At 41.3% G+C, this 26,679-nt stretch overlaps 4 protein-coding genes across 6 annotated transcripts; 1 reads left to right on the top strand and 3 right to left on the bottom strand.

The window, feature by feature from the left end:
• Window positions 1-319: 319 nt before the first annotated feature.
• Window positions 320-3,429, bottom strand: fgl1b (fibrinogen like 1B). Its single transcript, XM_085175238.1, has 9 exons — window positions 3,228-3,429; window positions 3,026-3,112; window positions 2,567-2,840; window positions 2,229-2,388; window positions 1,997-2,094; window positions 1,760-1,848; window positions 1,548-1,673; window positions 1,358-1,422; window positions 320-1,219 (listed from the first exon to the last, which is right to left on the bottom strand). The coding sequence occupies exons 1-9, from the start codon at window positions 3,231-3,233 to the stop codon at window positions 1,039-1,041; spliced, it is 1,086 nt and encodes a 361-aa protein (XP_085031364.1). The 5' UTR covers window positions 3,234-3,429; the 3' UTR covers window positions 320-1,038.
• Window positions 3,430-3,831: 402 nt separating this feature from the next.
• On the top strand, window positions 3,832-11,558 carry tpte (transmembrane phosphatase with tensin homology). 3 transcript variants are annotated; one of them, XM_085175228.1, is made up of 19 exons: window positions 3,832-3,912; window positions 4,797-4,887; window positions 4,979-5,059; window positions 5,139-5,186; window positions 5,288-5,449; window positions 5,994-6,113; window positions 6,693-6,792; window positions 6,884-6,947; window positions 7,078-7,142; window positions 7,306-7,366; window positions 7,452-7,533; window positions 7,737-7,825; window positions 7,923-7,984; window positions 8,080-8,160; window positions 8,947-9,052; window positions 9,145-9,242; window positions 9,324-9,419; window positions 9,505-9,575; window positions 9,673-11,558. In XM_085175228.1, exons 2-19 carry the CDS (start codon window positions 4,841-4,843, stop codon window positions 9,776-9,778), a joined length of 1,539 nt encoding a protein of 512 aa, XP_085031354.1. In that variant the 5' UTR covers window positions 3,832-3,912; window positions 4,797-4,840; the 3' UTR covers window positions 9,779-11,558. The 3 variants fall into 3 exon arrangements, with proteins under 3 accessions (XP_085031354.1, XP_085031352.1, XP_085031351.1); XM_085175226.1 differs by lacking the exon at window positions 3,832-3,912 and adding an exon at window positions 4,071-4,374; XM_085175225.1 differs by lacking the exon at window positions 3,832-3,912 and adding an exon at window positions 4,381-4,528.
• smpd1 (sphingomyelin phosphodiesterase 1) lies at window positions 10,571-17,166 on the bottom strand. The gene is made up of 9 exons (XM_085175224.1): window positions 16,957-17,166; window positions 16,471-16,732; window positions 15,058-15,378; window positions 14,477-14,757; window positions 14,050-14,223; window positions 12,884-13,055; window positions 12,685-12,761; window positions 12,171-12,316; window positions 10,571-12,089 (listed from the first exon to the last, which is right to left on the bottom strand). The coding sequence occupies exons 2-9, from the start codon at window positions 16,687-16,689 to the stop codon at window positions 11,671-11,673; spliced, it is 1,809 nt and encodes a 602-aa protein (XP_085031350.1). The 5' UTR covers window positions 16,690-16,732; window positions 16,957-17,166; the 3' UTR covers window positions 10,571-11,670.
• A 1,042-nt stretch (window positions 17,167-18,208) lies between these two features.
• ilk (integrin-linked kinase) lies at window positions 18,209-25,597 on the bottom strand. The gene is made up of 13 exons (XM_085175232.1): window positions 25,438-25,597; window positions 24,910-25,044; window positions 22,890-23,055; window positions 22,519-22,614; window positions 22,257-22,353; window positions 22,074-22,157; window positions 21,900-21,985; window positions 21,708-21,817; window positions 20,075-20,202; window positions 19,649-19,770; window positions 19,462-19,561; window positions 19,093-19,223; window positions 18,209-18,998 (listed from the first exon to the last, which is right to left on the bottom strand). The coding sequence occupies exons 2-13, from the start codon at window positions 24,996-24,998 to the stop codon at window positions 18,849-18,851; spliced, it is 1,359 nt and encodes a 452-aa protein (XP_085031358.1). The 5' UTR covers window positions 24,999-25,044; window positions 25,438-25,597; the 3' UTR covers window positions 18,209-18,848.
• Between the last annotated feature and the right edge of the window lie 1,082 nt (window positions 25,598-26,679).

A 26,679-nucleotide genomic window follows, 5' to 3' on the forward strand; every position in this document is an offset into this window, starting at 1 on the left:
TTTGTTTTTATTTTGTTTTAGTTTGCGAGTTGGTTATTAGATGCTGCTCCAGCCAGTCAGAGAATCCCCCGCCCTCTCCTCTCTGCGCCGCAAGCAGCAGGCGCACCTTGCAAACGGAGGGCGCCCTTTCTCCCAGCAAACGGGAGATAGAAAAACCGATCGGTGCCTGTACCATTCCCAATATGCGCTGGCATGACGTCGGGGCAGCATGAGTACGAGCATTTTTTTAGCCGATGCCCGTGATGCCGCCCCCACCACGATGCCGCCCCGGGCAACCGCCCGTGTCGCCCGTATCTAAAACCGCTACTGGGCGTGAATCTCGCTTTGAGGGAGAGGAGGTGGTAGTCCAGGGGAGTAGTGGAAGGGCTGGCAGACCTGAGTTCCGCTGTGTCCAAGGTGGTGAGTGAGGCTGGAGGGCAGGCAGGTGAGGGTCCTCGTATTCCTTATGAATTTGAAGATAATCCAAGGAGAGCTGGGATTAAGGGTGATGACAACGAAGGTCCAGGAAATCTGAAGCACATGAAACCAAGGTTAACAATGAAAAAGTGGAGAGAGCGTAAAAAGCCGTCGAGTCAATACCAATGTGAGGTCGTTGACGAACTGGCGGTGAAGGAGAGTCTGAGGGGACCTTAAATCCTCAACCTGATTGCCCCAAGTCAGTCTCAGGTGTGCAGGACTGCAGCAGGGAGATGGCTCCGCCCAGGGGTGGAGACCAAGGAACTCAGGTGCCTGATAGCACTTTCCAGTCGAGTCTGCAGATCCTGACAGCTTCACTGTTTAATGTGAGATCTAAGCAGTGTCAAACATGTAATGAAAATTACACAGTTGTATCCATTGTAACTATGCTTGAGGACAATCAAATGAACATCAGAGAGGTGTTATGGATGAAATGCTGTTTATTTTAGTGTTTGGTTAATAGACACTTTACAGAAAGAAATGCATACAATATGGTATTACTGATATTTGATAGAAAATAGCAAAGGGAGAAATTAAAATATGGCAAAGAATGTTTGCTCTTGTTTTTTAGCGTTTAGGTTTTTAAATTTCGCCCGCTCCACTGCCCACGGCGTCTAGGAAAACCAGAGGCCGCACCTTCATGGTGGTGTGTCTAAGTGAATACCAAAGGCCTTTCCAGGTCCCCCAAACAATGCCGTCATCATACTCGGCTTTGTACTTCCCTCTGCGATAGAATTTTCCATTTAAGTTGGCTGCATGACATCTGTAGATCAGAAGTTAAGGGCACAATGTCAAAGGTAAATTTTCCAAATTACAAAACCCGGTGAAGAGACAGAAACTTCATAATCACATTTGAAGTGATGCAGACTCATGAAACAGAAAGGGTGGGTGACAGCCTCACCTGTTGTACCACCAACCTGCTTTATTCTCCTGGGCACAGCTTCCCTGGAGGTACCGGTCGTTATCCTGTCAACCACCGGCATCAGTGTTTTCACATTCATCATTTGCACATGAGTAGTCTATTAGATGTGCTGTGAAACATCAACTTGCCATCTTGGAGTGGTAATGGTTCTGACAGATCTGTGACTAACCTGATCCCTGGTGCTGAAATGCATGCCACTGAGGCAAGAAGACCACTGCTCCACCACACCCCTGCTTCCACTGAGAGCATCTCCCGCTGACCCACTGTACTGCCCATACTGAAGACGATATTTATCCTGGAATGAGCATTAGAACAATGTTTCCTGGGAGGATCGTTATACTTATGATTCTAAGGAAAAGCTACACAAAGTGTTTTTCTCACAGCCTCATCGGTGATCCTGAAGTTGTCATAAAATGCATAGCTTCTCTGTCCATCCCAATCCATAAGATCGATCTTCACAAGGTTCTTACCTTTAGCACAAAAAAGACACAAAGTAAAGTTGGTAAAGGAGAAGCTAATAATACAGGAACTAGAACTTTTTAAAATGCAACATATGAATGGAAAAACACACACTGGGCGTCTAATGTGAAGCATTAGTGCACAATGTGACCTGCTGACCTTCTGAGAGCAGAGAGTAAATATGTTCATTGCCCAACCAAAACTCGTCATTCCACAGTTTGAAGTCGCCAAAGCCATCTCTGTAGTCCACCCAGTCTCTGAAATGAGAAGTAGGCTGGCAGTTGACTTCAAACAGAAAACCCCACAAGCTTTATCAGCATCATACTAGATTTTAGATAGGCTGTGGGATCTTCCCCCCACATGCTGTGGGCTACTTCTTCTGCACAATTACCTGTGAAAGTCAACTCTTCCATGCCGGCGTTTTTGAAACACTGTCCACCCTCCTCCATCATCCATGTCACAGTAAACTAAAAAGGGCTCCTGATGTAATTTGGGTCTTATGCGGTAGAAACCGCTTGATGGTCTCTGTCTGTCGAACAGTTCAGAACAGTCTAGAAGAAAGACTAAATGCTTCAGAGATTGCTGATTAATGTTCTTACATTGACATTTTGACTTTGTGTTGCATGTCGAGTAAAAAATAGCTGTGCATGTGCAAAACTCAGTGAACTAGAAATAGAAAAATGCGTCATGCACTGTAGATTTGCACCAAACATAGTGCGCTTTTCTTACCTTTATCATAAACAATTAAATTGCCTGTCGGTGGAAGTGGTTTAGTCAGCGTTATATCCAGTCCATCTAGTGCTGCGCTCTTGTTGTGGTTTAAACCAGAATCGGGGTCTGAATCAGCCTGAGGTTTGCTGTTAGACGCAGCAGGCTGAAACGGACGGAAGTATTTGTGCGTCTGCAAGTGCTCAACCTGCCATTTTCTGATCAAAAGACTATTTTCCAGTTTCCTTATGCTGCGCTTGAGAACAGCAAACTCAGGCCCGCACGAGTCTATTGCCTTAAAGTAAGGAAGGAAAAAATACCTCTGTTTTTATTCTGATAACACACAGAGGAAGCAGTAACTAATGCATCACAGTTTTTTTTCTACACATCTAGAAAAAACACCATTTAAGGCATAGCTTTTCAGTTTTCACAGTCAATACAAAAATAAATGAAAACATTTGTTACAGAGTAGATACATACAGACGGCTGTGAAGAGGAGACCAAGACTGGGCACAGCAGAGTCAAGAACAGCAACACTGGCATGACTTTTAGGAAAAACCACATTTTCTAAAATAAACAAGACAATTTGGATTAAAACTTTAAGAAAAATCAAAAAGTCATCCAAAAATTTAAATGCTTTTTTTTTTTAACACCTGAAGAATCTCGAAGCCACAAGCCTTACCTTCATTTCACAAAGCTTCCCTTGTTTTCTTCAGGTTCAGTGTTCTCTTCCCCTAAAATTTGTCAGCATTATTTATAGGCTGGGCTAGTTCTGCATGTTTCACATTAGAGCGGTCTCGCCAAACACTGAACTCAAGTCAGTTTTGTGCTTGCTCTTTCATAAACCATCGCATTGTCCTGAAAGTAGAGCTGATCTCAGAGCTGCAAATAGCTTCACTGACCGAAAATGTTGAAAGAGCTCCATTCTTTACATACCAGAAGCGCTGCTTGTGGGGTTTGCCTTTTAAATATAACACAGTAATCTATTGGGGGGAGACAATTATTCCTTAAAAAAAACAAACAAAACATTCTATTTTTATTAATTTCCTACTTTAAACACTAATTCGTGCAATAAAGTAATGCAATATATGATTTCTTAGTAATTTCATAAACAGCAGAGCATCCGGGTGAACATTACCCAGGGCACTAAAGTTATAATATTTACACATATTTAATATGCAGTGGTATAAAACACGGGAAAGGTGCAAACTGTAGTGTAGGAAGTTAGCGTGTGGGAAGACGATAAATGACCCTCTGCATGTGAAGTAAACACGCGGAGGGTTGTTGTAATAAAAGATGATGCAAGGGAAATGGGTCAGATGGAGGCAGACGATGCGCTGTGGCGACCCCTAAAGGGAGCAGTTGAGGTATTTTGTGTTTTCTATGTATTTATTTCATTTTTATTTTTCTGAAAATCATACCCAAATATCATGAATTCATGACAAAAAAAAAGGCAGGAATGTACTATTTCGTTTTTGGCCAGTCTATTAAAACCAGATATTCCAGCCCGTTGGGCTAGTTTAGTAACTATCGGCGGTTTAAATACGTCTGTGCAGAAGGGTTACCGTCGGACTCTGTTTTTGAGTCAAAGTAAGCTGAGGAGGAAATATGAATAAAGAGGGGGGGAGGCCATTTTTTCCTCCTGTTTTTTCTTTTTTTTTCTACTGAGCTCCAGGAAGTTCGAAACCGCTACGTTTGCAAAAACGATGAGGAATAGTGGATGGATAGAAAAAAAATCCACTCGGTTAACCTTTGAACCGTCTTCCTTTGTCCCCGGGAGAAGTCACAAGACGAAGTCTCGTATAATTTGACGAATGACAGTCCCGACGGTAAGCAGGCGGTGGGAGTTTAGTTTAGTTGGGCTTTTTGGGGATCTGATTTGTTGTGAACGCGTCAACGCTGCAAGGAAAGCAACAGGACAGTGAATGGTGATCACACAGACTGTGGACCGGGCGGTGAAATTTTGTTAAAATTTACCCAGAGGTAAACATAATGAGCGATTCCTTTCTTGAGCAGTTTCTTTGTACGTGCTGCAGCCGAATGTAGTGATTTAGGGACGCGCTGTGGACTCCTGCATCCTGCAGGTAGCACCGGGAAATGCGTGAGAGACTGGTTTGAAGAAAAGCAGCGTTTTAGGACGATGACACAAAGTTTATGCACTCTTGTCTCATTTGTTTCCACATTGTAACCACGTAGCATCGCGCTGAAATGGGTGCACTCAATCTTATCACGCTTTTGTCTCCAAATGCAGAAACTCCACGTTCAGGACAAAAAGAGAAAGGAAACAGAAGCATCATGTCCTCTGTGTACTTTAGCCCAGGGTTAGACTCAAGTGTAAATGGGTGAGGTTTTTATTTATTTATCTCTCTATATATATCATATAAATACATATATTTGTGTGTCTTTGTCTTTAATCTCTATCTGTCTTCTCAGAAACATTACAAAGATGGAGAATGCTAAAGTAGAGATTGATGATGGAAAGGAGGAGAGTGCACTACCAGACACACCATACTAGTAAGTTTACAGAGATCCAATTTGCATAACCCTTCAGCTCTACATACAAGCACATATAACCCTGTCCCTTGTTTTGCAGCAATCTTCGGAAAAGGATAGCCCCGTTTGTCATGTCCTTTGGCTTTCGGTGAGTGTGTTTTTTGCAAATTGGAAACGGGTACACCCCTACCTGGTTGTCTTTTTAATTAAGTGGATGTTTTATCATCATTTGCATGTCTTTCTCTCCAGTTTATTTGGAGTAACACTGATCATAGTGGACTTTGTGCTGGTGATTGTGGATCTCTCGCTGCCAGCCAAGAGTAGAGATGCTGGAAATGCGTTAGAGGCTGTGTCCCTCACCATCTCTTTCTTCTTCCTTGCCGATGTCCTCCTGCGTGTCTATGTGGAGGGGTGAGTGAGAAATGCTTGTGGGAGTCTAGTCGTTGTTTTCCGCACCTCTGTAACCATCAACACCCGGTTGTGAGTAAGAAGTCATGCGCATGAGCCAGCCTTCCAGGAAGAATAGCCTCTGTTCTGAGGAAGCCAGTGGATTGCCTAACAAATCAGACAAAACTTACTTTTGCAAAAGTAATTTTTTGCTGACACTGCCCTAGAAGTGTTCACATTGGACGGTGGATCGCGATATAGTTTGAATCTGTAAACATCACAACTGTTTCCGTGCTAATGGGAGAAAGAGAAATGTTTAAAGCAGTGATTCCCACCGGAGTTTTGAATCAGCTGAAACCAAGTCTGATTTGTCATTAAACAGGAAGTTGTGAAAAGGAAGTCAGACAGGAAATGTTTTGGGTTAGGGATTAGGAAATGTAATGGCACAGTCATCAGAGTGTCAGAGAAATCACTGAATATGTCCATTGCATGATCTGTGCAGAGTCTTTCTCCAGCTGTATACTAATTGTCTTGTGTCATGTTTCCACTTATCTTGGCCTCCTTTTAGTTTCAAAGTATACTTCAGCTCCAAGCTGAACATCATAGACGCCTGCGTGGTGATAGTCACACTGGTGGTCACCATGGTCTACACCTTCTCTGACCTGTCAGGTCCCAGCCTCATCCCCAGGTACATGTTTGCTCATTGCATTCCCATCACAATAGGCATACAGTAGGAAGGAACAATTAAATAATTAAGTATGATCTGTAAATAAACATTGTGTTGGATAAGAAAAATGCAAAAGGGGCCACTTTAATGAGCATATCATAGTATAACACATTTAATATTTGAATTAAAAAAAATCTTGTATTTCTTTTCCATATGGGAATTTACACCGATAGCCCACCTACTTGTTTTCTCTTATGATTCCTGACTGACCTCATAGATCTGTGTACAAACTACTCCAAAAAGAAAGCAATAGAGCAATGTTTTCAGTAAATTTGCAATTAGCCATATTGTACTTTAAAAACAAAAGCAAAAAGATTTTGAAGTTATTTTTTTTTCTTATTTGGTGGTGAAAATCTGAGAATGAATGACTGACTTGGCTGATTGTCTAATGACTGTTTAGCTTAACCATATGGTTTTAAGCTACATGCAGTAGTTGCATAGAGTATCGTAGACCATATTACAGATTTTATAATCTCCTTTTGAATGCACTGGACTTCGAACACCTGGAATAATGATTCACTTTTGCAATTTTCCTTTCAGGGTTGTGACATTTCTCCGCTTCTTGAGAATAATAATCCTCGTGAGGGTTTTCAGACTGGCTGCTCAGAAGAAAGAGCTGGAGAAAGTCACCAGGAGGATGGTAAGGTCGTCACTCTAGACACAAACTGGACAGTTACAAGTGTTAGGGTTGGCATCAAGAAAGAACACTGGAAAAATTGCTTATTTTTCAGATTTCTGAAAACAAGCGGCGTTATCAGAAGGATGGATTTGACCTCGATCTTACCTATGTCACAGGCAGGTGTTTGCATGCCGTATGAATTCTAAAAAATATGCATGTCAGGAAAATACATTTTGAGTTGAAAAAAAATTATAATAATAAAAAAAAAATTTAAAAAATGATTTTGCATTTTTACCCGCTCTGTAGACCGTGTCATCGCCATGTCTTTCCCCTCCTCTGGGAAGCAGGCCTTCTATAGGAATCCAATCAGGGTAAGTGTGAGTGGCCTTGGATGCGGACATGAATTAAAATTAATTTTACCATGCACCACCTGCTTCATTTTACAAAAATAATAATAACGTACACAAAGATCAAAATGATCCCAATCACAGTTACCATTGGCTTTTAACTGACTTCTCTTCTCTCTTTGTGCAGGAAGTGGCAAGGTTTCTAGACACTAAACATGAAGGCCATTATAAAGTTTACAATCTTTGCAGTAAGTGTGCACCACCTTTCCTCACATGCACTGTATGCCCTTTTGTTGAGGATTACAAAACAGCGTAGTTTCTTTTTGTTTCCAGGTGAGAAAGGCTACGACCCCCAGTTCTTCCACTACAGGGTTGAACGGGTGTTTATTGATGACCACAATGTCCCCTCCTTGGAGTGAGCACGGTTTCTGTTTCATATGTGGCCTTTTCTTTAATCTGGATCTTTTTCTTGTAGTAAACCTATACCAATGTTGAGACTTTAAGCATTTCTATAAATGACTCAGATCCAGGAAAAAGATGCATCACAACTGCATCAATTCCAGTGCTAATTAGTATTTTCACACCTTATTTCTTTGTTCTTGTACTGGATTGTTTCAGGGACATGCTCAAATACACAGCGAGCGTGAGAGAGTGGATGTCTGCTGATCCCCAAAACATCATTGCGATCCACTGCAAAGGAGGGAAAGGTAACATTAGTGAGCTCTCCTTGACTCATTATCATTGGATCACTTATTTGAAAATATGCGTCTTTTTAAACGTGAATTCTACTGCTCCCTTTCCCAGGACGCACCGGTACTATGGTGTGCACCTGGCTTATCGACAGTGACCAGTTTGAGAGTGCACAGGTACATCTCTCTTACTTACTTGTGAAACTAGGGTAAATAGATAAGTGCTTTAAAACAAGGCTATATCCTTACATTTGTTTCTTTTCGCACTGAAGGACAGTCTGGAGTATTTTGGCGAGCGGAGGACAGACAAAAGTCAGAGCTCCAAGTTTCAGGGGGTGGAGACTCCCTCTCAGGTAACAACAAATCATCAAAAACTCTTTGTAGTGAATTTTAATATTACCCTAAAGCTACTTAAAGAAACCCTCTAATCATTATGATGAGCAGCTCCATGTGGCAGAAACACAAAAGCATGGCAGCAATACAACGGCCTTCTTCACATGTGAGGCGACTGGATTTTTTTCCAAAATTGGTAACATCGCCAGAGAAGGTTGCCAGGTTTTGGCCAAACCTTTTCTAGGAAAGTATTTGGAAACAGCCAGATGGTTCTGTCTTACAAATCATTTGTGGGAGATTTTGGGCGTACCTGTGAGACATCGCTCTTCACAACCATCATCAAAACAAATAGTAAAGGAATGTCTTTTGGAATAAGTATATTAGAGTTTTAGGCACTGGTGAAATCAATTCCAAGAAGCATAAAAGGGATTCTGGAGTCTCAACATCTTCTTAAGCCTGTTGGAATGCACGTACAAAAACTAAATGCTTGCTTTTTTAAATGGTAAATGGACTGATTCTTATTCTTTTCTTTTCTACTTTCTCAGAGTACTCAAAGCGCTCTATAGAAAATGCCAAATTCACACATTCACTATCTTCTATGCTTTCTAACCACCATTCACACACATTCATACTCCGATGGATGCATCACAGAGCAACTTGGGGTTAATATCTTGCCCAAGAATATTTGGTATGCAGACTAGGCAGAGCCAGGGATCAAACCACCAACCTTCCAATTAGTAGATGGCTTGCTCTACCTCCTACAGCCATAATATGTTAAAAGGTTTTGTTGTTTTTGTGTCCTGCAGAGCCGGTACGTAGGGTACTATGAAATCATGAAGAATAAGTTCAACAGACAATTGCCTCCACCGAAAAGCCTCAGGATTAAAAGCATCCGTATCCACTCCATAGCAGGTAAACTAGAAAACCTGAATAATGTTCGTTTATAGCTGCACCACCAACGGTGGAACATATGAGCTTTTTTTTCTCCCTCTACTTCTGCTCAGGTGTTGGTAAAGGTAATGGTAGCGATTTCAAGGTCAAGATAATTGTGAGAAAAGAGCTGGTGTTTGAGTGTGTGTGTGCCAAGCAGGAGAACTGCACGGTAAGTCTGTCACACACTCACAAATTCACACAACAGGATTGAAGAGTTTTAGCATTTTAACCCGTTTATGCGTTTTGTTAGGTATTTCCTGATGTGGGTAATAACGCAGCAGTCATCAGCCTGCAGAATGGACCTGTGGTTGAAGGAGATGTGAAGGTCATGTTTGAATCGAGTGCAGTGAGTGCTTACTTTTTCACCTTTCACCTATATTAAAGGAAAGCTTGTGAATTAGATTCACGCGATCTGTTCTCATCATCCTTAGGGTCTCCCGAAAGGATATGAAGATGTTCCATTCTACTTCTGGTTCAATACATCCTTCATAGAAGATAACAAGTGTGTTTCTTTTTCTATTTCAGCAGATCAGAGACCGTTTTTTTGTATTCTTTTGAGTGTATTATCATGACTTACACTCTCTTTAAACTGTCCTCAGGTTGTTTTTACCCAGGGAAGAGCTGGACAACCCACACAAACCAAAGACCTGGGACCTGTACAAGGAAGACTTTGGTGTCACTATGTTCTTCTTAAAATCTGAATAAAAGAAAGATGGAAAAATGGGAAAACCTGTTCTAGCTTTAATGATGCATAATGAACAGAAATATGCAAATTGAACACTAATTAAAAAAAAATGCAGTTTTGGTGTTAAAATTGGCCAGAGGAATACTGCACATTTACATATGTTTAAATGTTGTGATCTTAAGTGTTTACAATTCTCTGCTTTACAAATAATGTAGACTAAAATTCTACTCTCAGCTTTTGCCACTTAAATTTGTGAGACATGGAGAATTACCAATACACAAAGAATAATGTCCGCATTTAAATTAATCTGTATGTGCAGGTACTTCTTTTGGTGTATGTAGTAAAATGATCAACATTTAGCATTCATGAAATTATAAAGCTATATGTAGCTTTTTTCATAGCTCAGTAGTTTATTTGTGAACTATTTCCCAATGCTGTTAAATATTCAGCCCCACTTGAGGATTTATTGAAACCTAAAGTAGCCTAGGTATTGGTTAGGGTTAGAGTCGTCTTTGGTGGAAATGTGGAAAAGGGAGAGAGACAAGACATTGCTAACGAGAGCTCAGAAAAGATGTTAGTCTCACAATGATTTAGAATTTGAGCTTTCAAAGCAGCAGCTATTGTAGAAACTGCTTTGACTTTGATGAATCAAGGGTCACTTCAATGCACATAATGATTTGATGGCAGTGTTTGTATCAAATTTCTGAAGAACAAAAAACTGTAATAAAGTGTTGGAGCTGTGCATGTGTTTGATTAATTAAAAACAATTTTTTTTTTTAATTTGAACTCAACATTTGCCCCTCACAAATAGGTAACGAGCAAGCAATTTTATTCACACTCTGTACAATCGCTTAAATTACTGCTTATATTACAAGCACTTTCCTGTTACACCATTAATTCCCCAGATTTGAGGAGCCAAACAAGCATGTCAGATTTATTCACTGCTAAAGAAAGTGGCTAAAAACAAAGTGCAGGCAGAAGTAAACATTAGGAATGAAAAATACTGCTCTTTGGTTGGCTAAAATATGTTTTTGCTGAGGCAGAAAATGTTGCACATAAAGGTGGATTACATAAAGCACAGACCTAAAATCCAAACAATGGTGCTGACGAAGGACTAAAAAAAAAAAAAAAAAAAAAGATATTAAAGTGCCAAAACATTTCTGAGTCACACTGTGGGACTGAGATTAGTGTCATCACCGCAGAAGAATAAGGTCTGTCAGCAGGTGTCTTTCTGTGTGGAGTTTGCAAGGTTACTGTATGTGTGTCGGTTCTTGTGTCAATGTGGGTGTGAATGGCTGCCTGTCTGTGTTAGCCACAGGCTTGCAACCTATAGAGGGTGTACTCCACCTCTTGCCCCACGACCGCTGGACAGGCTCCAGCCACTTTGCAACCCAAAATTATATAAAAAGAAGAAAATTAATGGATGACTAACATTTCAGAGGGACAGAGGTTTAAAAGATATAAGATTGCAAGAATCGATAAGTTCATATTTAACAAAAAAAGAAAAAAGGCACTGGCTTCAAAAGAACTGCTTAAATCATGAGAACTGACGAATCCTTGTAATGCCTAACACTGTGTGCGCTTCAGAACAATTTTAACCACCCTTTTCACAACTGACATCAAAGAAAAGAGGTCAACCGTCCCACATTCATGTAAGTGAATTTAAACACATTATTAGTGATGAGGCACAACAAATACTCAAGTTGGGTTTCTAAGTTCCACATACGTGTGAACATAATGGATAATAGGTCAAGTGACTTTATGAAATCAAACCTATAAAAAAACAAAAACAAAAAACAACAATCATTGTCCATCTGCAACAGAGGATGATTTGTTTTTGGCTCAGTATCATATTTAGTCATATTGCTTTTCCCCCCCTCACCCTGCCTTTTCCAGGCTAAACTCCATCGGGTCAACAGAGAGTTTTTGTGGCAGCTCTGGCTAAGCTTCCTTTAAAACCATTAAGGTAGTCGCACTGCTTCAGGTCATCATAACGCCCACTTCGCAGGTAGCACAGTATACCGGTCTTGCAGACCTCTTTGCAAGGCTTTGAGACGTGCCCTTTATACCTCAAATACCAGAACTTCTGGAAGACAGGATCATCATTGATAAAGGTCCCAATCAGCCGATTAAAATCGGAGGGGAACAGAGTAGACAGACCATAAGCTTCAGTGGCACGGTACAGTAGTGTCCATTTAGGATCCTTTTGTGGACTATGTGGTGCCCATGGACTGTGGTTTGCCTCTGTAAGGTTCAGGATGTAGGTTTCATGGTCGAGCACCAGCCGAGAGCTTCCTTGGTAGTTCCCATCAACATAGTAGACACGGTATCCTGAAAAGACATATTTTTGCTGCGTGTGAGTGTGCTGCTTATGAAAGGCTGGAAGATGACTTAACTCAATTATTAACTCACCTGGATTAAGGCTAACATAGGTAGTGACACTGGGAGCAATAAACACTACCCCCAATGGGCGGGTCATGGTTTCCTCATCATAAAACATCTGGAACTCATCCAGGTGCGTATGGCCAAAAAACTGTCCAGTGATTGTACTTTCATACCTGAAGAAAGGATGCAAGAGTAGTTTACCAAAGAGAAACCAACAAATTCATCTCTGTTCACATGCTTTCAGATGCTGAAAAGTGTTTCTGGTAATAAGCCAGCTCTGTATCTAGCTGCTGTAATTCCAAGAATACTGCTTATTGGGATTTAGTTGCATTGATCAGCATTACACATGCACCTTTTCTAAATTCACATAGGGAAACATTTAATGCTCTGCAATTAAACAATAAACTATTGCTTAATGAATACGAGCCCAAATCATTCTCCAAGTGACAAAGAAGTAGCCAGACTGACTTTAGTACTCCAGTTATCTTCTAACAGTTTCTAACAGCTTTAATATTAAATCTTCAGTGACTACTGCAGCTACCTGTTGACAATGTGATAATAGTTCCAGCTCCAGCTGCTAAGACAAAGGCCAGGTGGGATGTGACCAATGATATGTACCTACAATAAAGGAGGAGATATTTTTAAAGAAAAATAAACGTTTTCTTTTGCTTAATAAATGAGATCAGATGTAATTAAAATAAGAGAATCCCAATGTCACAGTGTTAAATGATCAAACTCACTTTTTCTCCCTTGTCCTCGCTGGCCTGGAGAATGTGTACGAGCCACTGCAGCTGATCCCCGGGATCGGTGGAGTTCACCATCAGCCAAAAGTTTTCTCGTGCACAAAAGTTCATATTGAGAGAGACCAGCCTCAGACCAGGCTGAATCTGCACTGTGTAGAATCCTCCATATCTGTAATTACAACAACAGGACATCTGAATGACTCAAAGTCAAATGAAAATAGACATTTTCAGGCTCTGGGTCACTTATTGCAACTCAAAGTGTTGTATACACTCACTGGCCAGTGGAGGCAAAGTTGAAGAAACCACTCTGAGATTATCTTTGTGACATCATGTCACAAATTGATCGATACATGCTTTGTATTATTTATACCAGATTCTGACTGTACCATACGAATATCCCACCAGAAATCAAAACTCCTCAGACCAGGAAAACTTTTTTTCAATGTCCAATTTTGGTGAGTTTGTGTAAAATGTAGCCTTAATTTTCTGTTCTTAGCCAACAGGACTGGGACCAATGTGGTCTTCTGCAACTGTGGCCCATTTGTATACCATGGTTGTAACAAATGGTTCTTTAGGTTCTTCTCCGACCTCTGGCATCAACAAGGAATTTTCACCCAAATAACTGCTGTTCACTGGGTATTTTCTCTTTTTCAGCCAATTCTCTGTAAATCCTAGAAATGGTTGAGTGGGAAAATCCCAACAGATCAGCAGTTTCGGACATAATCACACCAGTCCATCTGACACCACCAACCATACCACATTCAAATTAGATTAAATAACCATGTTCCACATTCTGATGTTCGGTTTGAACTTCAGCAGACTGTCTTCATCATGTCTGCGTGATTAAACACACTGAGTGGCTGTCATGTGATTGCCTAATGAGATAGTTGCATTAATGAGCAGTTAATCAGGTTAGTTGCTGCTATGTGATTGGCTGTTTAGATATCTGCATTAATGAGCAGTTTAACAGCTATACCTAAAAAAGTGGCCAGTAAGTGTATAAGAAACACTTTCCATCACTGGTAACCAGTCAAAGTGAAACTGCATCATAAACACAGTTTCCTCGTGTTCCAGTGTAAATGCTTTGTTACCTACGGGTAGCTTTAACTGCAGTACTGTGGCAAAGGACATTAACATATAATAAAATCATAAAATTCAGTAACCTTAAAGTCTTCAATGCCTGATCTGGCAACCACGGGGCCCATTCCTCTGCCATTTGGTCATATAGCCAGGAAGAGGATCTGTTGCCATGAATATAGGGTGGAGGGAAGCTGTTTACTGGTGTGCTCTCGTGGTTTCCTACAGCAGGGTAAACCATCACATTAGGTCCCAGGTGTCTGAGGACAAAAGTTAAGAGTCAACATGAGATTGGACCAGTTCAAGATATCGCATGACAAACTTATGACTGGACAACCCTATGAATGTTAATATGGTCTGAGTCAGACTACAGTGTGTTTGTAATGAATGTAGCCATAAACCGGAACAACATATATTGTTAGTTTTATAATATTAAAACTACTCTGATCTGCTGTTTTATGAGTTAAAGTAGCACGTATCAAAAAAAGTCAGTTAAACTTAAAGCAAACTTACTTGTGGATGAGTCTGGAGATGACAGTAAGCTCTGACAACTGCTGCTCCCTTGTCTGCGACCATACATTGTGTGCTGGTATGTCTCCAGTCCAGTAAACCCAGTCCCATGGCCCAGCTTTGGCAGCATTTTCCAGAAGGTTCTCCACTGTCCAAAGAGGCAGGTCACACTTTCCATAAGTTCCCCAGTGCCCAGCCTTCCTCCTGCTCAAGATTGGAGAGCCTGAATTGTTACGACAACACAGAGGTTCCTTGCAGTCTGCAGCACTGCCGACGTCATATTCCTGTCAGGAGGAACAAAGTGTAACATTTTTTTAAGGCACGAGTTAAACCAAAACAAGTCAGGTGATCAAAACCATAACACTTTATGCTGAGTCAAGCCGAAAATATACAGACGCTGTAAATCACTAACTTTAACCTTGTTTTTAACAAGCGTATGACCTTAATATAAAAAGGTTTCATATACACACCTACTGACAGACACACTTTGAGGGGCTACTACACAAAATTAGGACAAGAATAGCCAAGTTTGCCAGGATTTCACTTCAATTTCAATTTTGGCTATTTTCATTTCACACACTCACCCTGTCCCAGTGGACGTCTGTGAGAAACAGGACTCTGCTCTGTGGAGAACCCGGTTTGGGAGGAGAGGGTGGTTTAACGGGGGGCTTAGGAACATTTGGCAAAGTGATGTTCCAAGGTGCATACACATCAAATTTGCCACAGGAAGGGCCCACCAGTATAGCACACGCTTCAGTGGGCCACAGAAATGACTCCTGCAGGGCCCTTATGAAGTCATCCCTGAACAGCTCAATTATATCCCAACAGACTTGCTCATCAGCCAGATGGAGACGGATACACGCCTCACCTACTGCACGTGCCACTCGCTCTTCATTTGCATCACTCTGGGGGAAGGGGTTAACAGAGAAAAAAAAACAAGATCTTAGAGGAGGAAATTAAGAAAACTAACCACTACATTTGAACTTCCTGCAAAGCAGGCAAAGCTAAAATTTGTTTCGAACAATCTGAATTTAAACTTGCTCAAAGAAACATTTCACAGTACGAATATAAGTCACAGAATTTAAGTGCAGCATCTGCACTTAAACAGGAGAATATGCAAACACATGTGGTTGAGGTCAGCAGCTACAGCTAACGATAAACATGTTATTTGTGGTCAATAGAGACCACATGACATAGTCTAAGGACTTTTATGCTAAACACAGAACACAGAAGAAGCAGACTGTCATACGACTTGTATCATATACCACGAACATTTTTAAACGTTTTATGCTCTACAATAGCAGTAATATTCTCTAATATAATTGATGATTCACATTTGGAAACATAATGGGAACTGCTCAGATTTATTGTCTTTTTAACCCAATTTAGCTGTACCAGAATTGAATAAACAATAAATAAAAGACTAACTGTGTAAGAGAAGTCCCTTGTTCAGTTTAGGAAGTTGGACAATGTGCAATAAACGGAACAAACCACACATCACAAAGAAGAAAGAAAAAAAAAAAAAAAAAACAGTTAAACCAGAAGCATATGTTGATCTCAAATCTAGTCTTCAGCCATCCAGTTTAAATGTTTCTACTTCTCAACATTAGAAAATACACTGATGTAAATGGTAAAGGGAATATTGAATATACTAGAAGCACCTCTCAGTATTACATGATGCAGGTTAATATGGAAAACATAATCTTCCTGCATAGCATTTTATGAGGCAGCTGCAGTCTTCCGACATTTGTTGGACTTTGCGCAAGATTTTCTACGGACTGTAAAAACGTAAGCTCTAATTATACATGTAGTCAAAATGCAGTCCACAACAACAATTAATGTATAACTAAACTTAAATGCAGTTTTAATACTCCAGTAAACGTCTCCTAAATGTTTTTCACTTTTTAAACAAATTACTTCCTGAGCTGCTCTAAGGACCGGATGGTCTGTTGCACTTGTGCAACTTGTGGTTTAATAGGACATTTTTAACACATTACCAGAAGGGCAACATCAACAATGGTGAAGACAGCTTTGCAGACGTAGCAGGTGACATTTCTCCAGTTGAATCTGACACTTGAGTGGCTCAGCTGCTCCATGAACACCCGGCTGGGGTTTCCGGAAAGCTGTGCTGGATGACAGGAGCCAAACAGCGGCAATATCAACACCAAAGAGCAGGTTATCAGCCCAAAGGAGGGCGGCTGAGAGGAGAGCCTCATGGTCCAGACAGCAGGTGTCCTCAGAGAGCGTTTGCCTCAGCCTCTGTACAGGACAGCAACACAACAGGCACAACAAGAACAAAACAAGGATGGGTGTCAAGGAAGTAACACTTACTGTCGCGGTGCTTAACCTAACACTTCAGCTTCAGCTTCAGAATAAATGACTCACAAACAACCGCAAGCAATATTCCGCTGTATGTCAGCTACTAACACAGCAGCAGCGAGAACACACTCTTAACAAAGCTAGCTACTCTTCTGATACCATACCTCTGAATATAACAAAGTGTCGCAGTTTTCCCTGAGTGAGAAGCGGGAAGGTCAAGAGCGTCCCAGCTCCCACGTCCACAAAGTGCAACGAAATGAGCTCGGCAGCCTTCTTTCTTTGTGGATGTTCGCTACAGCAACTGCCAAGTTTTAAGTCCGACTGTCACCTCAGCGGCTGCTGCTGCTGCCTCTGACTTCTGAAAAAGTCAGCTGACACGTCACGTGAGGCCGGGTTCACTCGTGCGCGCCCCCCTCCTGTTTTCTGATTGGCCCACAGTCTGCAGCTGTCAAATGAAGTCAAATAAAGATTATCAAAGCTGAGGTCACGCGCTGACCGTTTATATTTTTAACCCCCTTTTGACCAAAGTCTTCCTTAATTACATAGTGACTGAAGTCCAGAAATAGCTGCCTCTGCAAACTTTTATAAATTTGGGACTATAAATTCAATGTGCTCAATGATCGTCAGTATATTCTGCTTTATGTCCGCTATCTTAAAATAAAATCAATAAAGTCTTAATTTTGGTCAAAACAGTTGCAAGTTGCTTATTTCCTTTGTGTGTGCATGCGTTACTGATTCATAATCTATTATTTTATAAGTGTAACGCTAACACCAGTACCAGCGGATCTATTATGACACATGTAAATATGGATACTACTGCAAAGAATCAACAAAATATTCAAATTTCTATATAGTTATTAACTTGAAGGTGCGAACAACCAAGATGACTGATTCCCAATCCAACCAAACATGGAATAAGGTCAAACATTTTTGAAGTACATCGTGATATCTCTGACAGTTATTGCATCCCCCCCCCTAATATCGTTATCATATTAGTATGATATGACTCTACTGATTTTTAAAATTCGGTTTAGTTTCACACAATTTCCAGATTGGGTTTGATCATTTTTGCTTCGTTTTTATTGTTTAAAAGTATTAGTGTTAGTTTGGCTTCTTAATTATTACCGTATGAAGGGCAGATATGGCAGAGGTTAGATTTAGTATTACAGTAAAAACATGGAACTTTTGAAAGCAGTTGACTCATATCCAAAGTTTCACTAAACACATTCAAACAAACTGCCAAATTCTAAAACTAAAAAGATTTCCTTTTTATTTATTTATTTTTTTTACTTTATTCTAGTTAGCTTTCCAAATTGGAAAAATGCTTTCGTCACATCTAGTCTTAGTTAAAATATTGCAATCTTGGTTTTTGAGAAGCTGATTTTTAATATCATCAGTCAGTGTCAGAATCAGAGTGTGAATTCTTAAGACCAAAAACATGGCTGTAAAGTCACTTACCTTGACCTTTAACCACCAAAATCTGTTTTTTTTCTCCACGAGTTTAAGTGAAGAATTGTGTAATATTTGAAGAATTTTCCTCCGGAGACAAAAGAGTGGAAGCAATCATTGACAGAAAATCCCAGTGACATAAACAAAACCCCATCCAGGTAGTGAAAACTATTTTTAAGAAGTGAAAATGTGACAATGCTTTGTCTGTGATGAAAGTAAAACAATGTCTCAAATGAAACGAACAAGCATTTGTCATAAATATAAAACATTTATTGCATTGGCAGTCAGTGGTGTGCATAAAAGAATCGATTCTATACATATTTCACTGAATGAAATCCACGCTGGATCAAAAAAAGAGCTTGCTAGCATTTCAGTGACCAAGTCTCAGTCATTACAAAAAAGAGCTGCTTAGCCAAAAATAACATTTAACTACAAATTTAACTTATACATAAAAAGCAATACAATATTAGTGTCTGAACTGTGGGTCGCTGAAGTGGTTCCTGGAATTATTTACAGTGGCTTGGCAGATACATAAAGGAAGTGATGCTATAGAGTGGTTTGGTGATTAAACATGAAAAAGGAAGTGCGTGAACTGATGCACAAGCATTCACTTGTCTTGCATTTTCTCCAAGATGGGAACAATCATATCAAACTTGGGTCTCTTGGCTGGGTCTTCATTCATGCAGAGCCTCATCAGCTTACAGATGTGAGGGGAAATCCCTGGGGGAATGGTCGGCCGAAGACCCTCGAGAGACACCTGTTTATATTGGGGTGGTGTTAAGTAGAAAAGTTGCACGTGTTTGTAATGTAATGTTGAAGCCTATGGGCAGATAAATACTGTGTCAACTTACTTTCATGCCTATCTCCATGTGTGAGAGATCAGCAAAGGGGACTTCTCTGGTAACGAGCTCCCACAATAACACAGCGAAGCTCCACATGTCTGCAGATCTTCTGTTAATGTCCTCGGGCTTCTTCTGCAAAGCTGAAGAAAGAAAAAAAAAAAAACCCATAAACATAAGCACTATAACTCGGATCTTCATTATGTAACTTTACCAGGTAAAACAGCACGACTGCTTCTTAATTGGTACTAAATTATACAGCGCAGTTTCCTCCTGGCTGAAAGACTCATAAAGTCGAAGGAGGCATTTAGTGAGCAGGAAGCAGGAGGGAATTAGGAGAACAGTGAGTGAGCGAGGAGAAAAACAAAAGGGAATAAATACCTTCAGGAGCCATCCACGCTGGAGAGTACATACGACCAGGACACTGGAAGGACAACTTAGCATCTGCCATACTTATCCTGGCGGTCATGTCCTCATCAATCTGTAGATGAATTACATCTTGTGATCACATCTGATAATAAACATGCAGCTATCTAATGAAATAAAAGACAGCAGAAAGGCCTCTCACCATGATGTGCTTACTGTTGAGGTAAAGCCGCGACACCATTGGTTCTAAGGTGTGGAGGAAAGCCATGCCACTGGCAATGTCCAGTGCAAACTTCACTGCCTGGCTCTGGTCAACCACAAGAGCTGAGGGAACAGAAGGCAGAAGTAGGATATGGGGTTTAATTAAGTGCCATGATACCAACATCTAAATGTCACTTAACTGACTAGCTGACATGAATGAGTGAGATGGGGGGGGGAGTGAGAGAAATAAGAGAAATAAGTGAGAGAAAGACCCATGCACAAATACGTTTCTTTATCCATAATGTATGAAGCCACAGCGTCATCCACAGTGGCAAACCTGCCGCAGTTTTAGCTCTTTCAGGCTGAGACAAAAGACAAATTTGAGCCTTTTCATTTTAACGCATGCACACATTGTCAAATGACTTACTGGTGCCCTGGTGTAATATGTTGTAGAGGGATCCGTAGGGCATGTAGTGGGTAATGATTATAGGGTGAGGGGATGGCGGTGACTGACAGGCCCCAAGAACAGGTAGGATGTTTGGGTGAGAAAAAATTCTGCGAAGCCACAACAGAAAAAAAAAGAGAGATTGTGAAGTGTTTCTAAATATTATTTAATAAATAGCTATTTATTCTAAGCTCAAGATGGTCTGTCTGGGATAAGGAGAGACTAACAGAGAAGAAATGGCCTCAAAGCTTGGTATGAATCACGAGAATGCTTTGCAAATCCATGAGAAACCACCCCACCATTTGTGTCACCTTTAAAGATAAGCCCAGCAGCAGTGTTTTTGCATTTCACTGTCACCTATTTTTGCAGTACATGAAAGAGCTTATGTTGCCTCTAATCTTCGGCGCACGCATAACCAGTGCTTTGATGATTGCATCAAGCACAGCCAAGACGTTCCTACTGCGCACTCAGCCTTCCTGGTGAGGTTTCTTTGATTTGGCCTGCTCAAAGGATTCTCTCACCTTCTGTTCTGGTCATTTTATCCCGAGGATGACAGAATTTATTAAAAGTAGATGAGATGGGAATGCAGTTTCGCTCAGGTGATTTAAAAGTATTCAGAGGACGCTTCAGAATGCTGAAGTCATTCTGTGGGCCCGCCTGGACCTGTCTTAACATGTTCTGCGTGGTTCGACGGTTATTGCACGATAAGTTCTTAACAGAAAACAGGATTAGAAAGTAATGCTTGAGTCACATTGTGAAGGGTCTGGTTTCATCTTATAAAAGAGGTTCATGTTTGCTGTAGAACCCAACTTAGCAAAAATAAACGGTCCTCTACTCCATTGCATAAGAACCCTGCACAACATCCTAGCTAATCTTTGACCACAGACTTCACCGGCGGTTCATCGCGGTCGTCTCTACTCTACACGAGGACTGTGTTTACCAGTGCCTGGCCACCAGGCCAAATGCTGACTGACTCTATGTAACTCAAACAGACTCTAAGCCGACTCAAGATAAGAAACTGCAGCACCAAATGTATTTGCCTCAGTTTATATAAACACGCAGGCTGACAGCATGTGACCCTGTGATGCCTGCCCATAATCCATGACACGAAAAGCAATCTGCAGAGGTGAAACAAGCATAATTCAAGAATTAAATTATAAAGATAAGTTCCCAGGATATGTTTTTTTATTTAAACTAGCTCATTTAAAGCTTAAAGCTTAAAATTATGCATTATTAGGGCCAAGATACAGTGTGAATTTAACACCACCAAACTAAGTCACTGAACTGTATGATGCACACATGCAGTGTTAGGGCCTCCTGGAATATTTAGCTGTATGATAAATATGATGACTCCTTGTGCAGTTTACCCACCCAAATTCATAATACAATTGTCCAAATATGGTCAGTTCTGGCTCAAGAATTATGGCAAAGGTCATAAGCGTCAAAATGTAACTCCACAAACCAGTGCGTGCTGTAACAATGGCTAGATCCATCTTTCATATACAGTCAATGCAATGGAATACCGATTCATTGTGTGGATACCACAAGAAACACTGCTGCCCCAGACCCACCACTATAACCTTTCATATTCCTACAGTACGGTTATTTGAATCACCTCAGTTTTGGATGTTCCTCGTTGAAGTCTCTGCTCTTCCTGGTGGTCCAGTCTCTCACTTGTAGCACTTTTACTACAATTTCGTCTCCTTGCCACCGACCCTGCCATAACTACAAACAGAGCACATGGTGTTAAACAGCCGGGGAGCTGAAAAAGACTGGCACGCAGCAATAAAAACAGAGTGCAGCTAACCTCTCCAGACTGGTTTTCATTGATCTTTGCCAGCAGCGAGAGTTGCTTATAATCGATACCAGCCTGCTTGTTGAGGGTGCCATTACCTATAAGGTCAAAAACATCGCTATTATTGCAAACATTCTGCTTTGATATGATGATGGCCCCCTAGAGTGTGGAATAAATGTTACTCACGGGGTCGTGTCCGCATGGTGCCCTTCCAGAAAGTTTCCTTGTATGGAACTTTGATCAGACTCTGGCCCATTTTCTCTGCCTTTTCTAAAAAGAAAACAACAAAAATTAAGAATGCATAATTATTTCCTTTTCAAAAAACCTTGTTTGTCTGTTAAAATATCCAAAAATAGTCCCTTTTAGCACCTTGTAGCAGCTGTCTTAGGTGAGGCTTGGCTTTGTCCAAAGGTGTTTGTCCATACCTATTGCATATACACACCTGGGCACCACTGGCCACCAGGTCCTAAAAGAAAAAGTGGTCAAACAATGTAATGTGCACAGATTAGATACTGAAGAGCTTCACAGAAAAAGACTGCAGTGACCATCTCTGACCAGAAGAGGGGGCAAAGAGATAATGCTAAAGTAAAGACAGAGCATCTGTGTATGGGTATATAGTAAAGTACTGCACCTCGGCCACTTCATCCTGGCCCCAGAAGCAGGCGTAGTGGAGCGGGGTGTTCCCGTGCTCATTGACTGTGTTGGGGTCGGCTTTGCACTGGATCAGCTGCCATTAAAAAACAAAAGGGCATAATGATAAATAAGATTTGACCCACCTAAAAAAAATAAAACACATACACAGACCCACTGTGTAACAACACTGTATCTGGGTGGATTTGGTTCAGGGGAGCAGGTCATCTTCTAACTGGAAGGTTGGCGGTTCAGTCGTTCTGAGTTGATCGGTATGTAAATGTGTGTGAATGTCAGATAGCAAGCACTCAGCTCTAGAAAAAAGTGCCTACGTGAATGTATAAAGTGTATTGTATAAAGCGCTGTGTTTACCTTGGCCACGATGTCTCTGTGTCCATGACTTGCGGCGAGATGCAGCGGCGTATCGTCGCCACGGTTCATCACATTTATACGGGCACCACGCATGATGAGCATGTCGACGACGCCGTTCTTCCCTTCCCTACACGCCCAGTGGAGAGGGCTGAAGCCGTGGTCATCACTAAGCCACAGGGCAAGCACAGTACGGGAAGCAAAGAAGACATACTTTTACTGTAAACTTACTATATAAAGTCTGACAAGTATATATTCATTTGCTGAGGTGTGTGTCACTGTGAGGTGATGACATTCTTGTTTTGCTGAACTGCATGTTGGAGGATGCTGGCGGCCTCTGACAAAATTTTACATGTGTGGCTTCCTCTATGACACGGAGACACCCAGGTTCTCACACGCAGACACAGACACAGACACACACACACACCAACTGCTAATCTTTATTTAGACTTAAGCACATGCTACTGCACTTTTCCTGCAGCCTATACTCCTCTGGTGACTCCTCTGATGACTGGCATATGATAAAAATGCCAGTGCAAACTGGAATAGCTGCTAACATATGTACAGGCGCAAACACTTGCAGCACTGCACTCTAGCAGCCTGCGAGGAGCCCAGGATATCACCTCCATGTGACTTGGCCCTCTTTCACCCTTTTTGCTCTACCTGACCCCAAGGCAGCTGCTGGGGATTCTCGCAGCTCGTTGCAAAGCCACAAACTCTTCCCTCTATTTAACAATAAACCCTAAGAGAGCTTGTACAGCCTGTAGGAAGTAGCTGCAGAACTAGGTTAACACTTAAGTGAAATGCCAGTTAGGCACATTCTGTCTGTTCTGATCCAGCCCTGTGTGGACAGACAGTGCAGTCTAACCAGCCCTTTGGGCTATAAAAAGTAACAGAAGAGAGAGCGAGAGAGAGAGAAAAAAAACTCAGGAATGACAGGGTGGAAAAAACACAGTGGAATCCTGAGCTACACATTCTCTCTCTCTTTCTCCTCATGTCTCTTTATGTCACACGTTTCCAGGGGGCTGATCTGAAACAGCTTTTTTGTTTGTTTGGTAAAATGTTTGTTTCTAAGTTCCCTTTCCTTTTGTACCAGATGTAGAGGTAAAGGAATTCCACTAACATGTAGCACATTTCCCCCGCGGACACATGACACTTTAATTGCACATTATTAGATATTCTAAAGGTAAAAACAGGCCTGACCGCATAGCTGAGCTTCCTCAGAGTAAGAGCCAAAAAGGAGGCCTCCAGCATAATGAGTGGCCTCTCAAATGTTTATGCGGGACTGCAGAGAGCTGTCTGGGTAGCTCTGTCGGCGAGGGCTTGGCCCTGTATGGAGCTGAAACAGAGGAAATGGTCTTGGCTGTTGCGTGGTTGGCTAGAAGCTCTGCAGCCCTCAGAGGGAACGTCAACAAACTGCACATATATGGCCTGACCAAAGAATGAGATAACTGAGGTCTTCAGCAGTGAGGTCTTCTAGCTCCTTTCGAGGAAAGAGGTTTTTGGAAAGGGCAGATGTTGACGGGGCTGCACCCTTTGATTAATATAAAATCATCTGGCAGTAATAGTTTGGATTTCACTTTTAATTCCAAAGTGTGGCTTCTTTAAAAGTAGCTGTTTTTTTTTTAAACACAACACACTTCTAGAGGGGCAAATCTTAAGCTCTCTGAGTCACGTACGTTACTGTGAAACCTCCTCTTAACTACCCATATGCAGTTTTTGGAAATGACCTCATAAGAAGAAGAGCAGGGGGAAAAGTACAGACTGCAGCTGAGTGATGCTCAGCAGTACGTGGAGTTGCAGAGCGAGAACAATATGGAAACTATGTGACCATCTCCAACGTGCCAAAGATCACCTTTTTTTAATGCACACCAGCACACAAAAACATTTAATACAAATTCTTTAAAAATCCAGGTCTTGTTGCACAGGCTTCAACATCACAGCTGGATTCAGCAGACAGTCCAGCAGCAGTCCTCTTCAAAGCCTTGTCTGTTTGAATGAGTGTGCACAGTTATCTGCTTACCCCAGGTTGAGGTCATTCTCCGTGTTGTCCAGCCACAGACGAACAGCCACAGAGTTGCCCTCTCTGCACTGTGTGAAGATGTCATCCATGGGTATGCTGCGGGTTCCGCCTGGTTTAAGCTCAGGATCACAGAGCCTGTAAGAGGTTTTAATAGGTTTTCACCTCCTCACACTTAAAAGCGTTGCACACCTTCCAGCAAATTATCATACATCACTCACTTTTGAATCTAGATTGCTATCAGCGCTATTCTGATGGCTGACTAGTTTTAAGGTCCGTGGGGGCCTTAAAAAGGATCAAAATGTTAAATTCCCTATTTTTGCTGCACAAATATCCAGAAGCCAGCGGAGTATAAAGCCCCCACATTTCCTCTTGGCTTCATCTGCCCCCGTTGAATCGGATGGGCTGGCCTATTGGATCACTTTGAAAACTACTGTAAAAAATGTTCAAGTTCAATCAACAGCGAAGCTTCTCCGGTTTGTTGTATGTTTAGAAAAAGTATGAACTGTATAGAAAAAAAAGTTTTCAAACCTTTTACCAGCTGGTGAACGATCGATTTCTTGTTGGTTTCTTTTTCTCCCGCGAAAGTCTGCCGTCTCCTCAAATTTAAGAGCAGGGAATGGTCGCTCCGAGTCCACGCCCCGCTCCTCAAAGCTGATGTGGGCTACTGCTGGGGAGAAGTTCGAGGAGGTGTCCGTTACTGGCAACCATATCACGGGACACCGAAAATTCAGCGCTCCCTGCTGGAGGCAACGCAACGATGCAAAAGCAAGCGGGTTATTTAGATGTTCTGAGGTCTGCTGAAGCTCATCTTGTAACCAGAAGGTTGCTGGTTCGATCCCCAGCTCTGTCTGTCTTGGTCGTTCTGTCCTTGGGCAAGTCACTTCACCTACCGCCTACTGGTGATGGCCAGAGGGGCCGATGATGCGATATGGCAGCCTTGCTTCTGTCAGTCTTCCCCAGTGCAGCTGTGGCTACAACTGTAGCTTGCCTCCACCAGTTGTGAATGTGAGAGTGAATGAATAGTGGAATTGTAAAGCGCTTTGAGGGTCTCGAAAAGCGCTATATAAATGCAATCCATTGTTATTATAGCTGAATGCGCAAATAATGCCAAAGATAACACAGTTTGACAGGTGTAAAACAATATTTTTGAACCATCAAGGCGGCATTAGCTAACATTTGAGGAAACTGGACAAGTGATGAGTGGCAGGGCTAAAAAAACGTCTACAGCAGATTAACAGTATTTGAAAGAAACACGGGTGAAAAGGCCACACTATCAGTCATGGATTGGCCTCCCCAGAGGTCGGACCTCAACATTGGGAAGCAGTGTGAGATCATGTCGATAGAGAATGGATTCAAAGGCACCCAACAGCCAAAGAAGAGCTTTGAATGTCCTTCAAAAAGCCTAAAGAACTGAAGACTACAAGAAAACTTATCTAAGAGAGTTCAAACTGTGTTGAAAAATAAAGAATAAACCAGTAATTAATGTTGGCTAATTATGACTTTTCATAGCATTTTAATGCATCACAACAGGATTATATATGTATACAAATTAAAACTATTAAGTGTCATAGTTTCATAAACTTGGTTGTTCTTACATAGATTTCTTTTTCTTTTTTTTTTTGCCAATTTATAACTTGAAAAATAACAAAACAGCAAGATTTATGTTCTTCAGTTACTTAGTGTTTTTAGGACAAATAACTCCATAGGGCAACGTGAAATCCCCTCATCTGTTTTAACTAGCTTGTTATTGACAAGGAATGTAAATCTCAT

The sequence above is a fragment of the Neolamprologus multifasciatus genome, chromosome 10 (genome assembly GCF_963576455.1).
Source record: "Neolamprologus multifasciatus chromosome 10, fNeoMul1.2, whole genome shotgun sequence".
NCBI lineage: Eukaryota > Metazoa > Chordata > Actinopteri > Cichliformes > Cichlidae > Neolamprologus > Neolamprologus multifasciatus.